We start from the raw sequence: 15174 nt of genomic DNA on the forward strand, positions 1-15174 counted from the left end.
CGCTCATTCCAAAGCTTAAGTTTGTTATATTTGTTCAAAATTATGGCCTTTGTCTTTATAATTTAGAAAACGAACAACGACGGATCTTTTTTCGCGCTTTTCTTTTGGCTCTTTTTTCCCTACTCGATGAGCTCTATCAATTACAAAGTATTCTTGAATTTTAAGTTTATTTCTGAGTATTTCTCTAACTTTTTCCTCGCTTTCCTCCCAAGTTTCATTTTCGCTCTCTTCGATTCCAACAAATCTCAAGTTATTTCTTCGACTTCTGTACTCTAGCTCCGCTATTTTTTCTTTTATGTTATTATTTTTATGTTTAATACTTTTACTTATATCTGTAGATTTTTTAGACTCTGAATTTTTTAAGTCGGTTAGTTCAACGTAAATCTCATCGTAGTTTTTACTTACAAACTTGACAGCTTTGCTTAACTCCGATAGCTCGTTTTTCAATATCATGTTTTCTTCATTCAAGTTGATTACTTCATTTTATAGTTTCTCCATTCGATCATTAAAAATTTTTATAATGGTATTTTCGTGAATTTCGAGTATTCCTTTTAATTGTGCTCATGTAAAGTTTTTTGCCATTATGATAAACTTTAAAACGCGTCAATTCGCTTCAAAATTTATTTGCGAAAAAGAAATAAGAACTCTCAAAATAAATAAAAGTTGGTAATGGAAATAAAACATTAATTTTAAAATATTTAATTTTAAAATTAAAAAAATACAAAAAATGAAAATTTTTATTTTTTATTTTTGTGTTAAAAGTTAAATGTTAAAGCTCAAATTAACTTTAATGTTACTCTGTACGTTTTGGGCAGGTAAACTTTCCCCTTATTATACTATTTCTCTGTCTAACATCCCCACAAAATCCACATTTTGGTGGAGCACGAATAAGATTTTTCTGACGTTCCGCTGGTAGAATGTCATTTTACATAGCAAAATCGTTCGACTCTATTTCCATTGATACTGCATTTTTCTGAGCTTTTGGGCGAAGTAAATCTTTAGAATTTTCGTCCACAAATTGTCTGATGCTGTTGTATAGATAATTCTGCCGTTCCACAGTGTATCACTTCATACAAGCTAGGTGGACAAAAGTCATATCAAGAAATCGACTAATTGATAATATTTTCACAATAACAGTCCTACATTAGTAATAACTTGTTTTTTAAACAAAAATAAAATTTGGTTAGAGGGGGCAAATGTAGATTTTAAAGTAAGTATATACCAGCAATGTACTTTTTCATCATGTGGAGAAATTCAAGGACGACCAAAAAAGAACTTTGAAGACTAGTCCTTTAAAACCAAAAAGCGAAGGGTTGAAAACTTAGTAAAATCACAAAGTGCAACTGAGTTGACCACAGCTGCTGAAGTAGCATGCCGTGTGTTGGGGCACAGAAACCAAGCTACTTTAATCAGAAAAAGTCTGGAATCATCAGAAAAAGTTAAATCAAAAGACTTTATTTGTGGTGGCCTGCAGTTAGATCGCGACGAGGCATTAGCTTATTACATTGACTCTAAATGCACAAGTCATTCTTATAAACAGACGAGAAAGTGGTCTTTAAAGGCAGGGCATATATCATTTCCATCTTATTATAGTCTATGCAAGTCAAAAAAGTTATGTTATCCATTAGATGAACATATTTCTGTTACAGAAACACGTGCCGAAATTAGCCTACAAGCTATACTTGATAAAACTACTGAACGCCAAATTGAAGCCCAATGCGAAGTTCTTAAAAGTATTACTTTTACTACGCCATTCACACTAATTAGCAAATGGGGATGTGTTGGGAGCTCCGGTCACAGCACATACAAACAGAGGTTTAAAAACTCTGATGCTACTGATGACTTTCTGTTTGTATTTTCATTTGTTCCGTTGAGACTGAGTGACGGTCAAAATAATATTTGGCAAAATCCACGACCTTCATCCACGCTTTATTGCCGACCAATTAAATTGATTTTTTCAAAAGAAACAAATCTTTTAACTACAACAGAAACTAACCAAGTTTTAAAAGAAGTTTCTCAACTTGTTCCAACATCTATAAGACTCAACGAATCTCAAATTACTGTTAACACGACCTAGTACTATCAATGGTAGATGAAAGAGTTTGCAATGCCTTGACTGACACAAGTTCCCAACAAAAATGTTACATATGTGGTGCGACTCCTAAAATGATCAACAGTGAACTAAAAGACTTAGTTGTTAAAAAAGAACATTATGGCTTTGGTTTGTCTACTTTGCATGCATGGATTCGTTTTTTTGAGTGCATGCTACACATTAGCTATCGTTTAGTTATAAAAAAGTGGCAAGTTAGAAGCGATGAAGATAAATCTAGTGTCCAAAAACGTTCAGAAGATATCAAACAAAAATTTAAAAAGCATATGGGCCTTATTGTAGATAAACCAAAACCTGGCTTTGGGAATACAAATGATGGGAACACAGCTCGCAGGTTTTTTATGAAGCCAGAGTTGAGTTGCGAGATTACGGGTTTAGACATCAATCTCATTAAAAATTTCAGTATCTTATTAAGAACATTTTCCTCTGGCTATGATATTAACTATCATGAATTTGAAAAGCTTTGTTCTGAAACCAAAACTCTTTATATTAACCTGTATCCGTGGTACTTTATACCTGTTACTGTGCACAAAATACTTGTACATAGCACGGTAGTTATAAAAACATGCCTTCTTCCAATAGGACAACGTTCGGAAGAGTCTCAAGAAGCCCGCAATAAAGATTTCCATCGATTCCGTGAACACCATAAAAGAAAAAATTCACGTATTTGCACAAATATAGATTTGCTCAATATGCTTTTGGTAACATCAGATCCTGTCATCAACTCACACAGAGAATTGTCAAGTAAGAAAACTGATAAACTACCGTTGGAAGTTTTGAATTTAACTATCCCACCTATAATACCACCACAGCTTGTTGAAAATAGAATTATGTGTGACAATGAAGGTTATTCAGAGTCCGATTCATTAGGTAGTGAAAATAACAATCCGATAATAATTAATTATTAATAAAGAATTTTTTTATTTTACGTAGTGTAGTGAGTATATTTTTATATTTTGTATATTTGTAGTGAGTATATTTTTATTTTAGGTAAAATCTTATTACATTATTTATGTGTTGAAATTTAGTATTTATTTTTATTACTTAATTATCTATTTCAAAACAATAAAATTTAAAAAAAAAATACTTTTTATAGTAAAATTGACTTTTTGGCGCCCCTTTAAACTTAAACGCGCGAGTTAATTGCCCCCCTGCCTCCCCAGGCTACCCTACTGCTAACTAATCAATAAAACACCAAAATATTGTTAACTACATTCTTAGGAATGAAATTACAAAACAAAATATTTTTGTCTACCTAGCTTGTATGAAGCAATACACTATGCGTTCGTACGAAAGTCCAGTTGGGTTTACAATTGGTGGCGTTTCAGATGTTATAGTGCCCGTTTATTTTTAATATATATTTCAGTACTTTTATCTATTTTACATTTTTAAAATATAATAAATTTACAATTACAATATATCTTGTTATAAGAATCAACCACTTAAAGTTATTATTAAACTAAAAAATATTTTAAATACCAATTTTCCACTTAAGGTCCCTTGTACCGGTCTACTTTATTATGCCACTGCTACACTATCTTTGAGATTTGGATCATAATAGCGCATGAATATATAACCTATTAAATCTGGCAACGTTATTCTACAGTGAACAGAAAAGGGACCTTATGTGGGTTATATGACTAAAACACGCTGTATCTCAAAACAACTTTTCCCATTTAAGACCCCTTCTACCAGATTAGGTCACGTATATGCAAATAAAAATTTTTCATTAGCAACATCATAGGAACGGTTATTTACTTATAAACAAACTCCTTTTTTTAATATTCAAACACTAACTTGTGATTTTTCCTATATTATATCGTATCTGCTTTTTTTATTCTGTAAATTATTAGAAGGCTAAAAAACATATTCTAAAACATTAAGAACATTTCTTTATATTAGCTGGTTTTATTATTGAGTAGTTAGAGTCCTTGAGTTGTTCTACAAGAAGATTTATTGAAAATAAATTAAGTTTATTGTTTTTTATTAATATATTTGAAATTAATGGGTAATAACGGGTGATGCGGAAGTTATCGGACAAAACAAAAACGTCAATAACTTATTTATAAATAAAAAAACAAACTACTATTATATTTTTTTTAAATAAAGCATTTATCTTTTAATAAAAATATATTATTTTTTATATGAAAAAACACCACCATCTGCAATTGATCTCAATTTTGCTCTGACGCCTTTCATATGCGACTGTAAAAAGTTTAAATCAATTTCTTGTAGTTTTAGTTTAATGCGATCAATCAAAACTTGCTTTGTTGAAGCTTGCCAATCTCCCTCGTAAACCTTCTGTGCCAAATGTCCCCAAAAATTTTCAATTGGTTGTGCTTGAGGCACATTTGGGGGATTGGATTCTTTATCAACGTAATAGACATATTGGTCCATCCAATTTAGAGAATCTTTTGAATAATGAGAACTTGCTAAATCTGGCCAAAATAAGTAGTTAAAGTCTCCATGATACTTGTGAATAAATGGAAGAAGTTGTTTTTCTAAACATTCATTAATATAGATTGATGAATTGATCGCTACAGCCTTGGAAGTGCGGAACAATGGCTCGGACATACCACGGTCAGATATGGTTATCCACATTAATAATTTTTTTGAAAATTTCTCTTTTCCTATAAAACGAACGCTTTCTGGGCATGTCTTTTTGTTGTTTGTGTAGTATCCAGAATTTCCAGGCATGTTGTCCCCTGCAAAACAAAAGTATTTTTCGTCATCGATGACTAGTAGAGATTTTGTGTTATAGAGTTGGTTAACTAGTTTCCTGCTTCTTTTCTTTGCCTTTATTTGTTGTTCTATAGTGTATTTTGGAGTCTTTTCACGTTTTCTATATTTAATATTTATTTTTTTTAACTGACGACCAATTGTCGATTGATTTACACCGATTTTAATACCTATTTTTTTCTGACTGACCCCTTTTCGATTGTTGACGAGCCTCGTTAATTCGGGTTTCTTTTCTCTAGTCCAGGATGTCGGACAACCAGGGTGCTTTCTATCAGAAAACGATTGAACAGTTTCAAGTCTTTTTAGGTTATCATATATTGTACTTTGAGCAAATCCTTCCTTTTCAAAATGATTTACGATTTTTTTTTTTTTAATATTAGGTTTATTTACAAAAAACATTTTTAGCCGCTTTCGAAAAGATTCTCATTCAGCTGCATTTAACCTCATTTTAAACAATTGTGTTTTAAATAATAAAGTTTATATTTTATAGAACGTTTATGTCTACGCATAAAACCACAAAAACTAATTATTATGCACAAATAATGAAATTAGGATTTGTCCGATAACTTCCGCATCACCCGTTATATCCAATTGCTAAAGAAAGAGAAACAAAAGTTTAGAAATAGTCATCTCACAGCTAAGAAAAGTTTTATTTCAGAAAATACTGCAAGTTTACCAAAGAAAAAAACTTGAAGAGAAGTGAAAATTGCAACTCAAGTATCATCCACTGATAAAAACGATTATTCAATTTTGATTGACTTTCATTTGCTAAAAAGGTTCATAAAGAAGACAGCCATATGTTCTGAATGACTCTAGAGACGTGACTCTATGAAACTCTGAATGTGACTCTAGAGACGTAACACTATGGAACAAACTTGGTGTATGTTTGGAACACAATAACACTATGTATATATAAAAAAAACTTGAAGAGAAGTGAAAATTGTCTCTCAAGTTTCATCCACTGATAAAAACGATTATCTAATTTTGATTGACTTTTAATTGCTTTTGATTGACAACCATATGTTCTGATTGTGACTCAAGAGATGTGACACTATGGAACATACTTGGTGTATGTTTAAAAAACTCAAGTCAATAGGATAAAGTTATATCAGTCACATCAATATACCAAAACGATTCATGATGTTATAAAGCCAACTTTTATTGGTCTATCGGACAAGGAGCTGTTATCCAAATGTCTTCATGTCAAACATATAACTCAAATAAAAGTACATATCGAATAATTTAAAGTAGGTACCTTAAAAACATTTTTGTTGAGCGAAAAATATTAGAAATTAAATTTTATTTTGATTTTACGCTAATGCTTTACACAAAGTTTTAAATCATTTTAATATTAGTGGCGGTTCAGTTCATAAAGATAGAACAAGTTTTTTTTTTAACATTATCACTTCCAACAAGGCTGCAACCACTCTTAGAGTTGGAAGATACTGGAAGAGAAAAGATGAAGATTGTACAGCAAGATAACGGTTGGCAAACGACTTAAAAGATCGCAAATTATATGAATCAGGAAAGCAAGATGAAGGAAGCAAATTTCAAAGAACTGAGACCAATAAGAGGTTTTGAAGCACTTAGGAACAGTCATAGAAAGAGATGAGACTTTAATGAATTACGAGTAACACGAGAATGAATTTTAGTAGATGGCACAAGAGACGCTAGCTCTTTAGAGCAGTACACCTTATAGTATTTGTAGAAAAGAGAAATAGAAGCAACATTACGACGACATGATAATGGTTGGAGGTTGGCTGCAAGAGCAGGTCCAACTATGTTCACAATACATTTTTTCACCTTGTCTAAAAGAGAAAGAGCATCCATAGAAGATCCACTTCAGATATGGCAACCATATTCCATACAAGGCCGGATTTGAGATTTATAGAGTAAGTGTTGAGCTCGATAAAGAGATACAACCTTAGCAGATGCTAATTTTGCAACGGGTTTGATATATGGTTATGGAAGTAAGAGTTAATCCGAGAAAATTCAGGGTATATAGATCTAAATTATTGCGAAAACGATTGGCTGAAAAAAATTGAGTTTTATTTGAATTAAAATTCATCAGCCACTGTGAGCCCCATGCTGTAGCAGAAGTGAGATTCTTTTCAAGCTCAAACGCCCTCTCCAAGCAATCAGAGAGTATTGGCTTCTTATCAAGACAAAAATAAATGGTAGTATCATTAGCGAACACTGTCACCTAAGATTTGAGAATATCTGGAAGATTGGTAATGTAAATTAAAAAGAGTATAGGGCCAGGGATAGAACCTTGAGGAGCCACTGAAGTTACAGAATAAGAAGAAGAGTGCTTTCCATCGAGGACAACTTTTATACTACAATTAGAAAGTAAGAATTCAATAATCTTAAAGATGTTGCCAGACACACCATAAGAAGAAAGTTTATGGAGAAGACCAGCATGCCAAACTTTATCAAAAGCTTTAGAAATGTCAACAGCGATGGCCTTAACTTATTCACCTTCATCTAATGCACAATAAAACCTATCGGTTATTAGTGTTAGAAAATCAACTGTAGAACAAGAAAATCAAAATCTATATTGATGATCAGAAAGTAAGTTATTAGATTCAAGATGAGAGATTAAGTGTTTATTAACTAAAGATTCAAAAACTTTGCTTATGATAGGAAGAAGACTAATGGGATGGCAGTTAAATGAATCAGATCGCTCTTAAGATTTTGATCTTAAGATTTGAAAATAAAGGATAGCAGATGCCGCTTTCCAGCAGGCTGGATAACAAGACTCTGATAAGCACTTTTTAAACGGTTTTAAAAGTATTGACGACAGCTCCGAAGAACACTTCTGCAAGACTATAACAGGTATGTTGTTCGGACCACAAGCTGTAGAAGAGTCGAAGCAGGAAATTAATTTAGATACAGAAGCTGGAGTGATACGAATGTCAAGCAATGGATCAATCTGTTTGGCGGCTAGATCAGGTAGAACGCAACTATTGGAATCAAGTGATTATATCGGTGAAAAGTTCTTAGCAAACAATTTTTCTTTGTCTTAAGGTGAGGTGACAATGTCTGAGCCATACAACAGAGGTGGAATAACAGATTTGCTATTATTATTGATACTATTAAAAATTTTCCAGAAGTCACGAGAGCCTAATTTTTGTCATGAAATACGAGATTTTATGACCTGAGAATAGTGGGCTTTGGCGTTAGACAAAACCTTTTCACTATGGTTTCTAGCAGTAATAAACAGACGTCTGTTTTCTAAAGATTTGTTTTGTTGATAGATATAGAAGTAAAAGTTTCAATTGGAAATTGCAGCAGTACAATGTGAGGAAAACCATGGAAAAGAGTGAGGCTTGACCTGGAATCATTGAGAGGGAATAAAAGATTCAATACCAGCCTGAATCCACGAAGTTATGTAAAAAACACATTTGTCAGCAGGAAAACGAAAGATTTCTACCCAAGAGCCATCACCAAGAAATTACAGAAAGAGTCTCAGTCAGCTTTATGGAAGTTGTAAGAGGTACGATGATAGGGGGATTCAGCTGATGAAAAAGAATGAGATACTAGTTTTAGAGAGATCAAACTGTGATCAGAAGCGCCTAAGGGTGGTTGTGGAGAAACTGAGCACTGACTAGGATCAGAAACAAGACATAAGTCGAGTAGAGAAGGTAAGTGATTTGGATTACCTGGAAAGTGAGTTGGAAAGTTGACTATTTGAGTTAGGGATTATGAAAGACAAATGTTGTGGGCTTTAATGCCTGCAGAGTCACTGACACTAGAGTCAAGCTATTCAATGTGATTAGCATTAAAGTCGCTAACAAAAACAATATAGGCTGATGGATAAAGAGAGAAGGCTTGGTCAATTTGATCAGAAGTAACATCAAAAAGAGTGCAGTCTTGAGATGAAGGAGAGCGGTATAGAACAAAGAGAAAGCCAATAGAGTGAAGTTGCTAAACGAAAGCACATAAAAGAATAGTCTATGAATTTAAATCTAATTTCCCGACAAACAGGTAAATTCTTACAAATGTAAATGCCCAGGCCAAGCATGTGATAATTGGAGTCTTTACGAATTAAAGGAAGATAACCATCAACACTAAGATCACAAGATGAGACAGCTGAACTCAAATTAGTCTCACAAAGAGCAAGTAGGTCTGGTGAACTTTGCAATAGATAAGACTCAACAGGAGAAAAGTTACTTCTAAAGACCACAAATTTAAGTGAATGATAGGATTAGAGACTTGGTGTTGACTATGGTTTTTTGTGTTTTATAGTTTTTGGTACTTAATCATTTATTCAAAATTTTTTAAAAAACTTGACTCAAAGCATAGACAGCACTTAGTACACAGTTTAATAGCCCAAGCAATTGCCTCATTATTATTAATAAACCCTAAGCCATTACAAAAGGCTCTAAATGTGGCCTCAACAATGTACACCAAAAGTATGAACAGGGATATCATCCATGCACAACATGGGACTGTTAATGCTTTGATATGTTTTAGCTGTGAATAGAATTAGCCTCTCTGAGAGCTACCAGAGAGTTTGGGAAACCTGACTACCAGCCAGCCTCAGAACCATAAAACTGAGTTTAGAGCTGTACCCTCATTGGGAGATAATAAAATGAGTCGCCTTGTCATAAAAACAGAGACACAAGCAAAACCCATGCATTGAGTCAAGAAGATCCAGTGTTCAACATCTTAAACTGGATATAATGTATTAAAAACGCATCTGTGCTAGCCTAATTTGATGAAGAAATGGTGCGAGGCTGGTCAACAAATATCTGTTTACCCCTTATAGGAAGGCCTTCTACAAGACAGTAGTCAGATGCATTTAACATCTGCCCAAGATGAGTATTTTTATCGCGACACCATCTCTAGGCTTTACTCAACCAATAGCCCTTAGGCAGGAGATGTTTTAAGTCGGAGTTGGCTTCTCCTAGCCTTTGCCTAAAAAAACGTATCCTACATGGCAGCAGGACATGAAGCAGACTGTACTGTATTCAAATGTCGAAAAAGAATGCATCAGATGATGGTAAAAAGTGAAGAAAGACAATCAGGAAGATTAAGAAAGGATATATAGACATTCAAAATAAAAAAGAAGTAACAGCTCCTGGTGCAACATCTGGTGGAAGATATTCAAGACCATATTCAATTTTAAATTATGTTTTTATGAATATTTTTTTTGTCGTGTTTTTCTCAAAGATATGTTTTTCTGACTTTTGCTTCAACTTCAAACAGTATATCTCTTAAAATAATTGTGCTTTAGCTCTGAAATTTTTTCTGAATGTTCAATTAATATGTACCTATGTCATTCACCAAAATCAAGGTTGAAATAATGTTTTTTTTAGAAATTATGACTCAAAAACTGTGAGAAACCCCCTCATTTATGATCTAAAAAGATTTTCATTACAATAAGGGCATTTAAAAAATATTGGTAGAAGGTATTTTCACAATTTAGTTTTATTCTATTAAATATGAAGAATCAAAAAAACTTAGTATATTAAGTTTAATTAAAGGTTTTTTCTATTGGACCTTAATGAAACCACTTTAATGATACAATATTCCAAATGTAGTCTTTAACTAGTAGTAACTTAAAAAACACAAAAAACATACTTGGTAATTAAGGTACTTCTATACCTTTAAAAAGGTGAAAATCTTAAAACTTTTATTTATATTTTGCTATAATTGTTTTAAGAATTTATCACAGAAACCGAACTTTGAAGCTTTTGAATCATCATCTTTACCAAAAAAAAACATAATCTAAAATCAAATAAATCAAGCTAAAAAAACAAATCTCACGCTATTTTTGAAATATATAAGTGACCCTGATATAAATATGTGACCCTGAGCATAAAGGTAAAAATTTGAATTTTTTCTATTTTCGAACTTATGGGATTAAATTTTTATCTACACTGGTAGGGGATTTTTTTTCAATTTAGAAAAAATTATTAAGTACAAGTAAATGTTTATCTTTTGCAGCTATACCATTTCAAAGAAAATGAAATGTGTTTTTTAGTCATACCCCTAGTATATATGTACAATGAACTGTCTTAAGTGCCGCGTCCTGTTGTTAACATTTTGTCCCTCTCTTTTATTCGATCTTGACGATTTCAAGTAAAGTCACTCTTCTCCATGGTTTTCCGCTCATTGTTCTGCTGCAATTTCAAACTGTAACCATTACTTCCATAAATATTGCCAAATTAATATGGATGTTAACCAAAATTTTTGAAAAATTTATTTTTTTATATCTAAAATAATTTGTTTGTAATACATGTAAAATAATTTTTTTTTGTTATATGTACTTTTTAAAAAAGTTCTGATTTATTTTATGTTAAACTACACCAAAATAAATTAAAAAAAAATGTTTAGTTAAATAATAAATTTTTAGTTTAATGCACTTAAGTCACTCTTCAATGTTTCCAAACACAGCAAAAATTATATTCATTCTTTGTTCTACATCCAAGATGAATCAACAATCGTACAACAAAACAAGTTAATCATGCTGCAATAAAAAGTTCGCATATTGAGCAATAAAAAAACCTAGGGTGTTTTAAATTCACAGTCCAAAAACCCAACTGCTGGGTACCCTTTTTTAGATGATGTCATAGGTTTATGAATCGAAACGAACTAAATCTAAAGAACTTAATGTAAAACACACAAAAAAGTAAAAACTATTGCCTTCAAAAATATAACTCCTAAAAAAGATCTTCAAAGATTAAACTATGCAATTGAGTTCTAAAACTAATTGGCACAAAAGAAAATCTTCAAAGATATTATTGAAGTAGATATTCCAAGATAAATTTATTTCGTTTCAAAAATGTAACTTTATAATAATTTACTTTGTATTATATACATAGACTTTAAATTTTGAACCATAATGTTTTATTACAATATTAAAATTATGGCTGCTTTTATATGTATCTTTAAAAAAAGAAATTTGTGTACTTTTAAAAGATATACACTTTATATATATATATATATATTTATATGTATATATTTATTTTTACTTTTTTTTTTCTATAAATTTGCCTATAGTCAAGTTAATTATCTCAGCAACACCTATAGCAACCATAGTTTCAACATTGTTATAGAACATTATGGTCCGAAACTTAAAGTCTGAAAATGTTTTGCATTAAAATAAAATTCTGGTATTTAACCAAACCTTATAAGAAAAATTAAATTTGGTGTAGTTTAACAAAATTTTTTTTTTAAATGTATGCCAATATGTAAAGTTTGCGAGCTGAATTTAACCGTTTTTGATTTTTATCTTTGAGAAAAGATATTTTGAAGTATTATTTTTCAGAACATGTTGAAATTTTATCAGGATATTTTAAGGGTCAAATAGATTGATTGGAGCAAAGTATTTTAAATTTCCTTGACTCCAAGGTCCCATAACCATGAAAAACAGTTTTTTCTATGTTACCATAGAAGTTGGCGTCGTAAACAAAAACTCTTTTTCAAAGCAATTCTTTTTTTTTGGCTGTCATTTTTGTACAAAAAGATTCTGATATTTAAGACCTTTTATTATGATAAATTTTTTTATTAAAGTTTTTAACAGTCTCCATAACAAAGGCAAATCTGTTATTAATCCTCTCTTACATACTTTATGTTTTGTTACCTCACCTTGAGACAAAGCTGAATTATTTGCTAAAAACTTTTCATCAATCTTATCTTCTGATTCCACTAATTACATTCTACCTGGTATAGCCGACAAACAGGTTGATCAATTGTTTGACAGTTGTATCACTCCAGCTTTTATATCTAAAGTAGTTTCCTGATTATACTCTTCTACAGCTTGTGGTCCAGATAAGATACCTGTTATAGTCTTGCAAAAATGTTCTCCGGAGCTGTCTTCTATACTTTTAAAACTATTTAACAAGTGCTGATCAGAGTCTTGATATCCAGCCTGCTGGAAAGCGACATCTGTTATTCCTTTTTTCAAAAATTCTGGACGGTGATCTGACTCATCTAACTACCGTTCTATTAATCTTCTACTATTAATCTCATATCAATATCATAAGCAAAGTTTTTGATTCTTTAATTAACAAAAACTTAATCTCTCATCTTGAATCTAATAACTGCAGATTTGTTAACTATAATAACTAATAGGTGCATATAATAGATGTGGAAAGGCTAAGGGTATTACTCTCAACATTTCTAAAGCTTTTGATAAAGTTTGGCATGCTGGTCTTCTCCATAAACTCTCTTCTTATGATATATCATCTTTAAGATTATTGAATCCTTCCTAACACCTTTAATATTATTGAATCCTTCCTTATCAATTGTAATACAAAAACTGTCCTTGATGGACAGCACTCTTCTTCATATCCTGTAACTTCAGGGGTTCCTCAATTCCTTGACCCAATACAATTTTTTAATTTACATTAATAATCTTCCATAAATTCTCACACCTAAGGTGTTTGCTGATGATACCTAAGGTGTTTGTTGATGATACTACCATTTATTCTTGTCTTGATAAGAATCCAACACTCTCTGATTGCTTGGAGGGGGCATTTGAGCTTGAAAAGAATTTCACTTCAATTACAGCATGGGGTTCACTGTGGCTGGTGAACTTTAACTCAGGTAAAACTCATACATTTTCAGCAAATCGTTATCGCAATAATCAGGATATTCTTATATTTTTGAACGTTAATGTACTCGATAAATCTACCCTTCGTCTTCTAGGATTAACTCTTGCTTTTGATCTTTCTTGGAGACCATATATCGAATTCATTGCAAAATTAATATCTGGTAAGGTTACATCTCTTTATCGTGCTCGCCACTTTCTTACTCTGGATTATTTTTTTCATCTCTCTAAATCTCAAATCTGTTTTTGTATGGAACGCTGTTGCCATAGGGACCATAAATTATGTACGGAAAAATCTCTAGATTTGTACCTCCTTCACCCTGTTGCACTTGTACATTTTTAAGCCCCACCCCCTCATGCGTACGTTTCAAATGCTTGTTGGTCTAACCCACAATTCTATTCTCGCACACGAACGTGATCACTTTTTTTTTGTGCTGTTCAACCTTTATAACCTTAACAGGCCATGAGCGTGAACGGCGCTCACCTTTTATTAATAGGCAAGTGAACGTGAACTGCCACCTCAATTTTTTTGCGTTTGCGTACATAAATTTTTTGGACCCTCATCCCCCATACGCACTCGGTTATGAAAACTACTCAACTTGGGACACCCACTCCGCCTTACGTAAGTATATTACTTACGGTGCGTACGTAATATATGGATGGACCCATATTTGAAGCGGAAATTTGAATGATGCCCTTTCTTATTTAGATAGGTGTAAAAACGCATTGTAAACATAGTTAAACCTGCTCTTGCAGGCAACCTTCAACCATTGCCACATTGTCGTAATGTTGCTCTTTCTATTTTTTATAAATACTATAATGGCGCTGCTGCTAAAGAGCCAACGTCTTTTGTGCCATCTAAAATTCTCGTGCCATCTAAAATTACTCGTGGTAATACTTTACCGAAATATATATATTCTGAGGATAAAAGAACAATAACTAATGAGAAAAGAAGATATTGCAAACAGTTTCAATAACTTTTTTATAAACGTGGGTAAAAACCTAGCAAATAAAATAACACCAGGAAAATTTTTTTTAAATCTTATATAAAAGGACTATGTAATGGATGAGCATGAGGTATCGTCGATAATCTTTGGATTGCTTTTAATTTGATAAAACCAAACAAAAGCGCAGGTCTTGATGGTATAAGCGCTAGGGTTGTTAAAGAAGTTTTTGATATTATTGAATAACCCTTACTTATTATTTTTAATCTTTCATTTAAAAATGTAGTTTTTTCTGACCTCTTGAAACTAGCCAGAGTGGTTCCAATATTTAAAGATGGTGATACCTCAAAGTTATCTAATTATAGACCTATTTCAATACTTTCATGTTTTTCTAAATTTCTAGAGCGAATAATGCATTGTAGGTTTTACATCTATTTTACAACTCACAAAGTTCTAATTAAAAATCAGTACGGATTTAGAAAAGGGCACTGGACAGAACATGCAGTAATTAAACTAGTTAAAGATATATTAAACGGGTTTGAAAACAACAAGTTTTTTATACTAACAACAACTAAAGCCAACAAACTCTCTCTGAACCCAACCAAAAGAAAATATACTCTCTTTTCTAAATCTGACACGTTGCCCTTAAAACTCCCGGATATTTCAATAAAAAAAACTAAGTTGCAACGGACATTCTGTGTTAAATTCTTAGGCGTTTTAATCGATGAGCAAATAAGTTGGAAAGAGCATATTAATCTAATAGAAAATAAAATTTCAAAAAGTATTGAAATTATGTAAAAACTAGATATTTGTTGGAAAAA

The 15174-nt window shown here is 32.0% G+C and overlaps 1 protein-coding gene across 1 annotated transcript; it reads right to left on the minus strand.

The window, feature by feature from the left end:
* Positions 1–4243: 4243 nt before the first annotated feature.
* On the minus strand, positions 4244–5248 carry LOC136088356 (uncharacterized). The gene has a single exon (XM_065812054.1). The coding sequence runs from the start codon at positions 5246–5248 to the stop codon at positions 4244–4246; it is 1005 nt and encodes a 334-aa protein (XP_065668126.1).
* Positions 5249–15174: the final 9926 nt, after the last annotated feature.

This window comes from Hydra vulgaris, chromosome 12 (assembly GCF_038396675.1).
Source record: "Hydra vulgaris chromosome 12, alternate assembly HydraT2T_AEP".
Lineage (NCBI taxonomy): Eukaryota > Metazoa > Cnidaria > Hydrozoa > Anthoathecata > Hydridae > Hydra > Hydra vulgaris.

Bases quoted from the DNA above. Each gene is read 5' to 3' on its own strand.
- LOC136088356 (XM_065812054.1), bottom strand. From the start codon at position 5,248: ATGTTTTTTGTAAATAAACCTAATATTAAAAAAAAAAAAATCGTAAAT.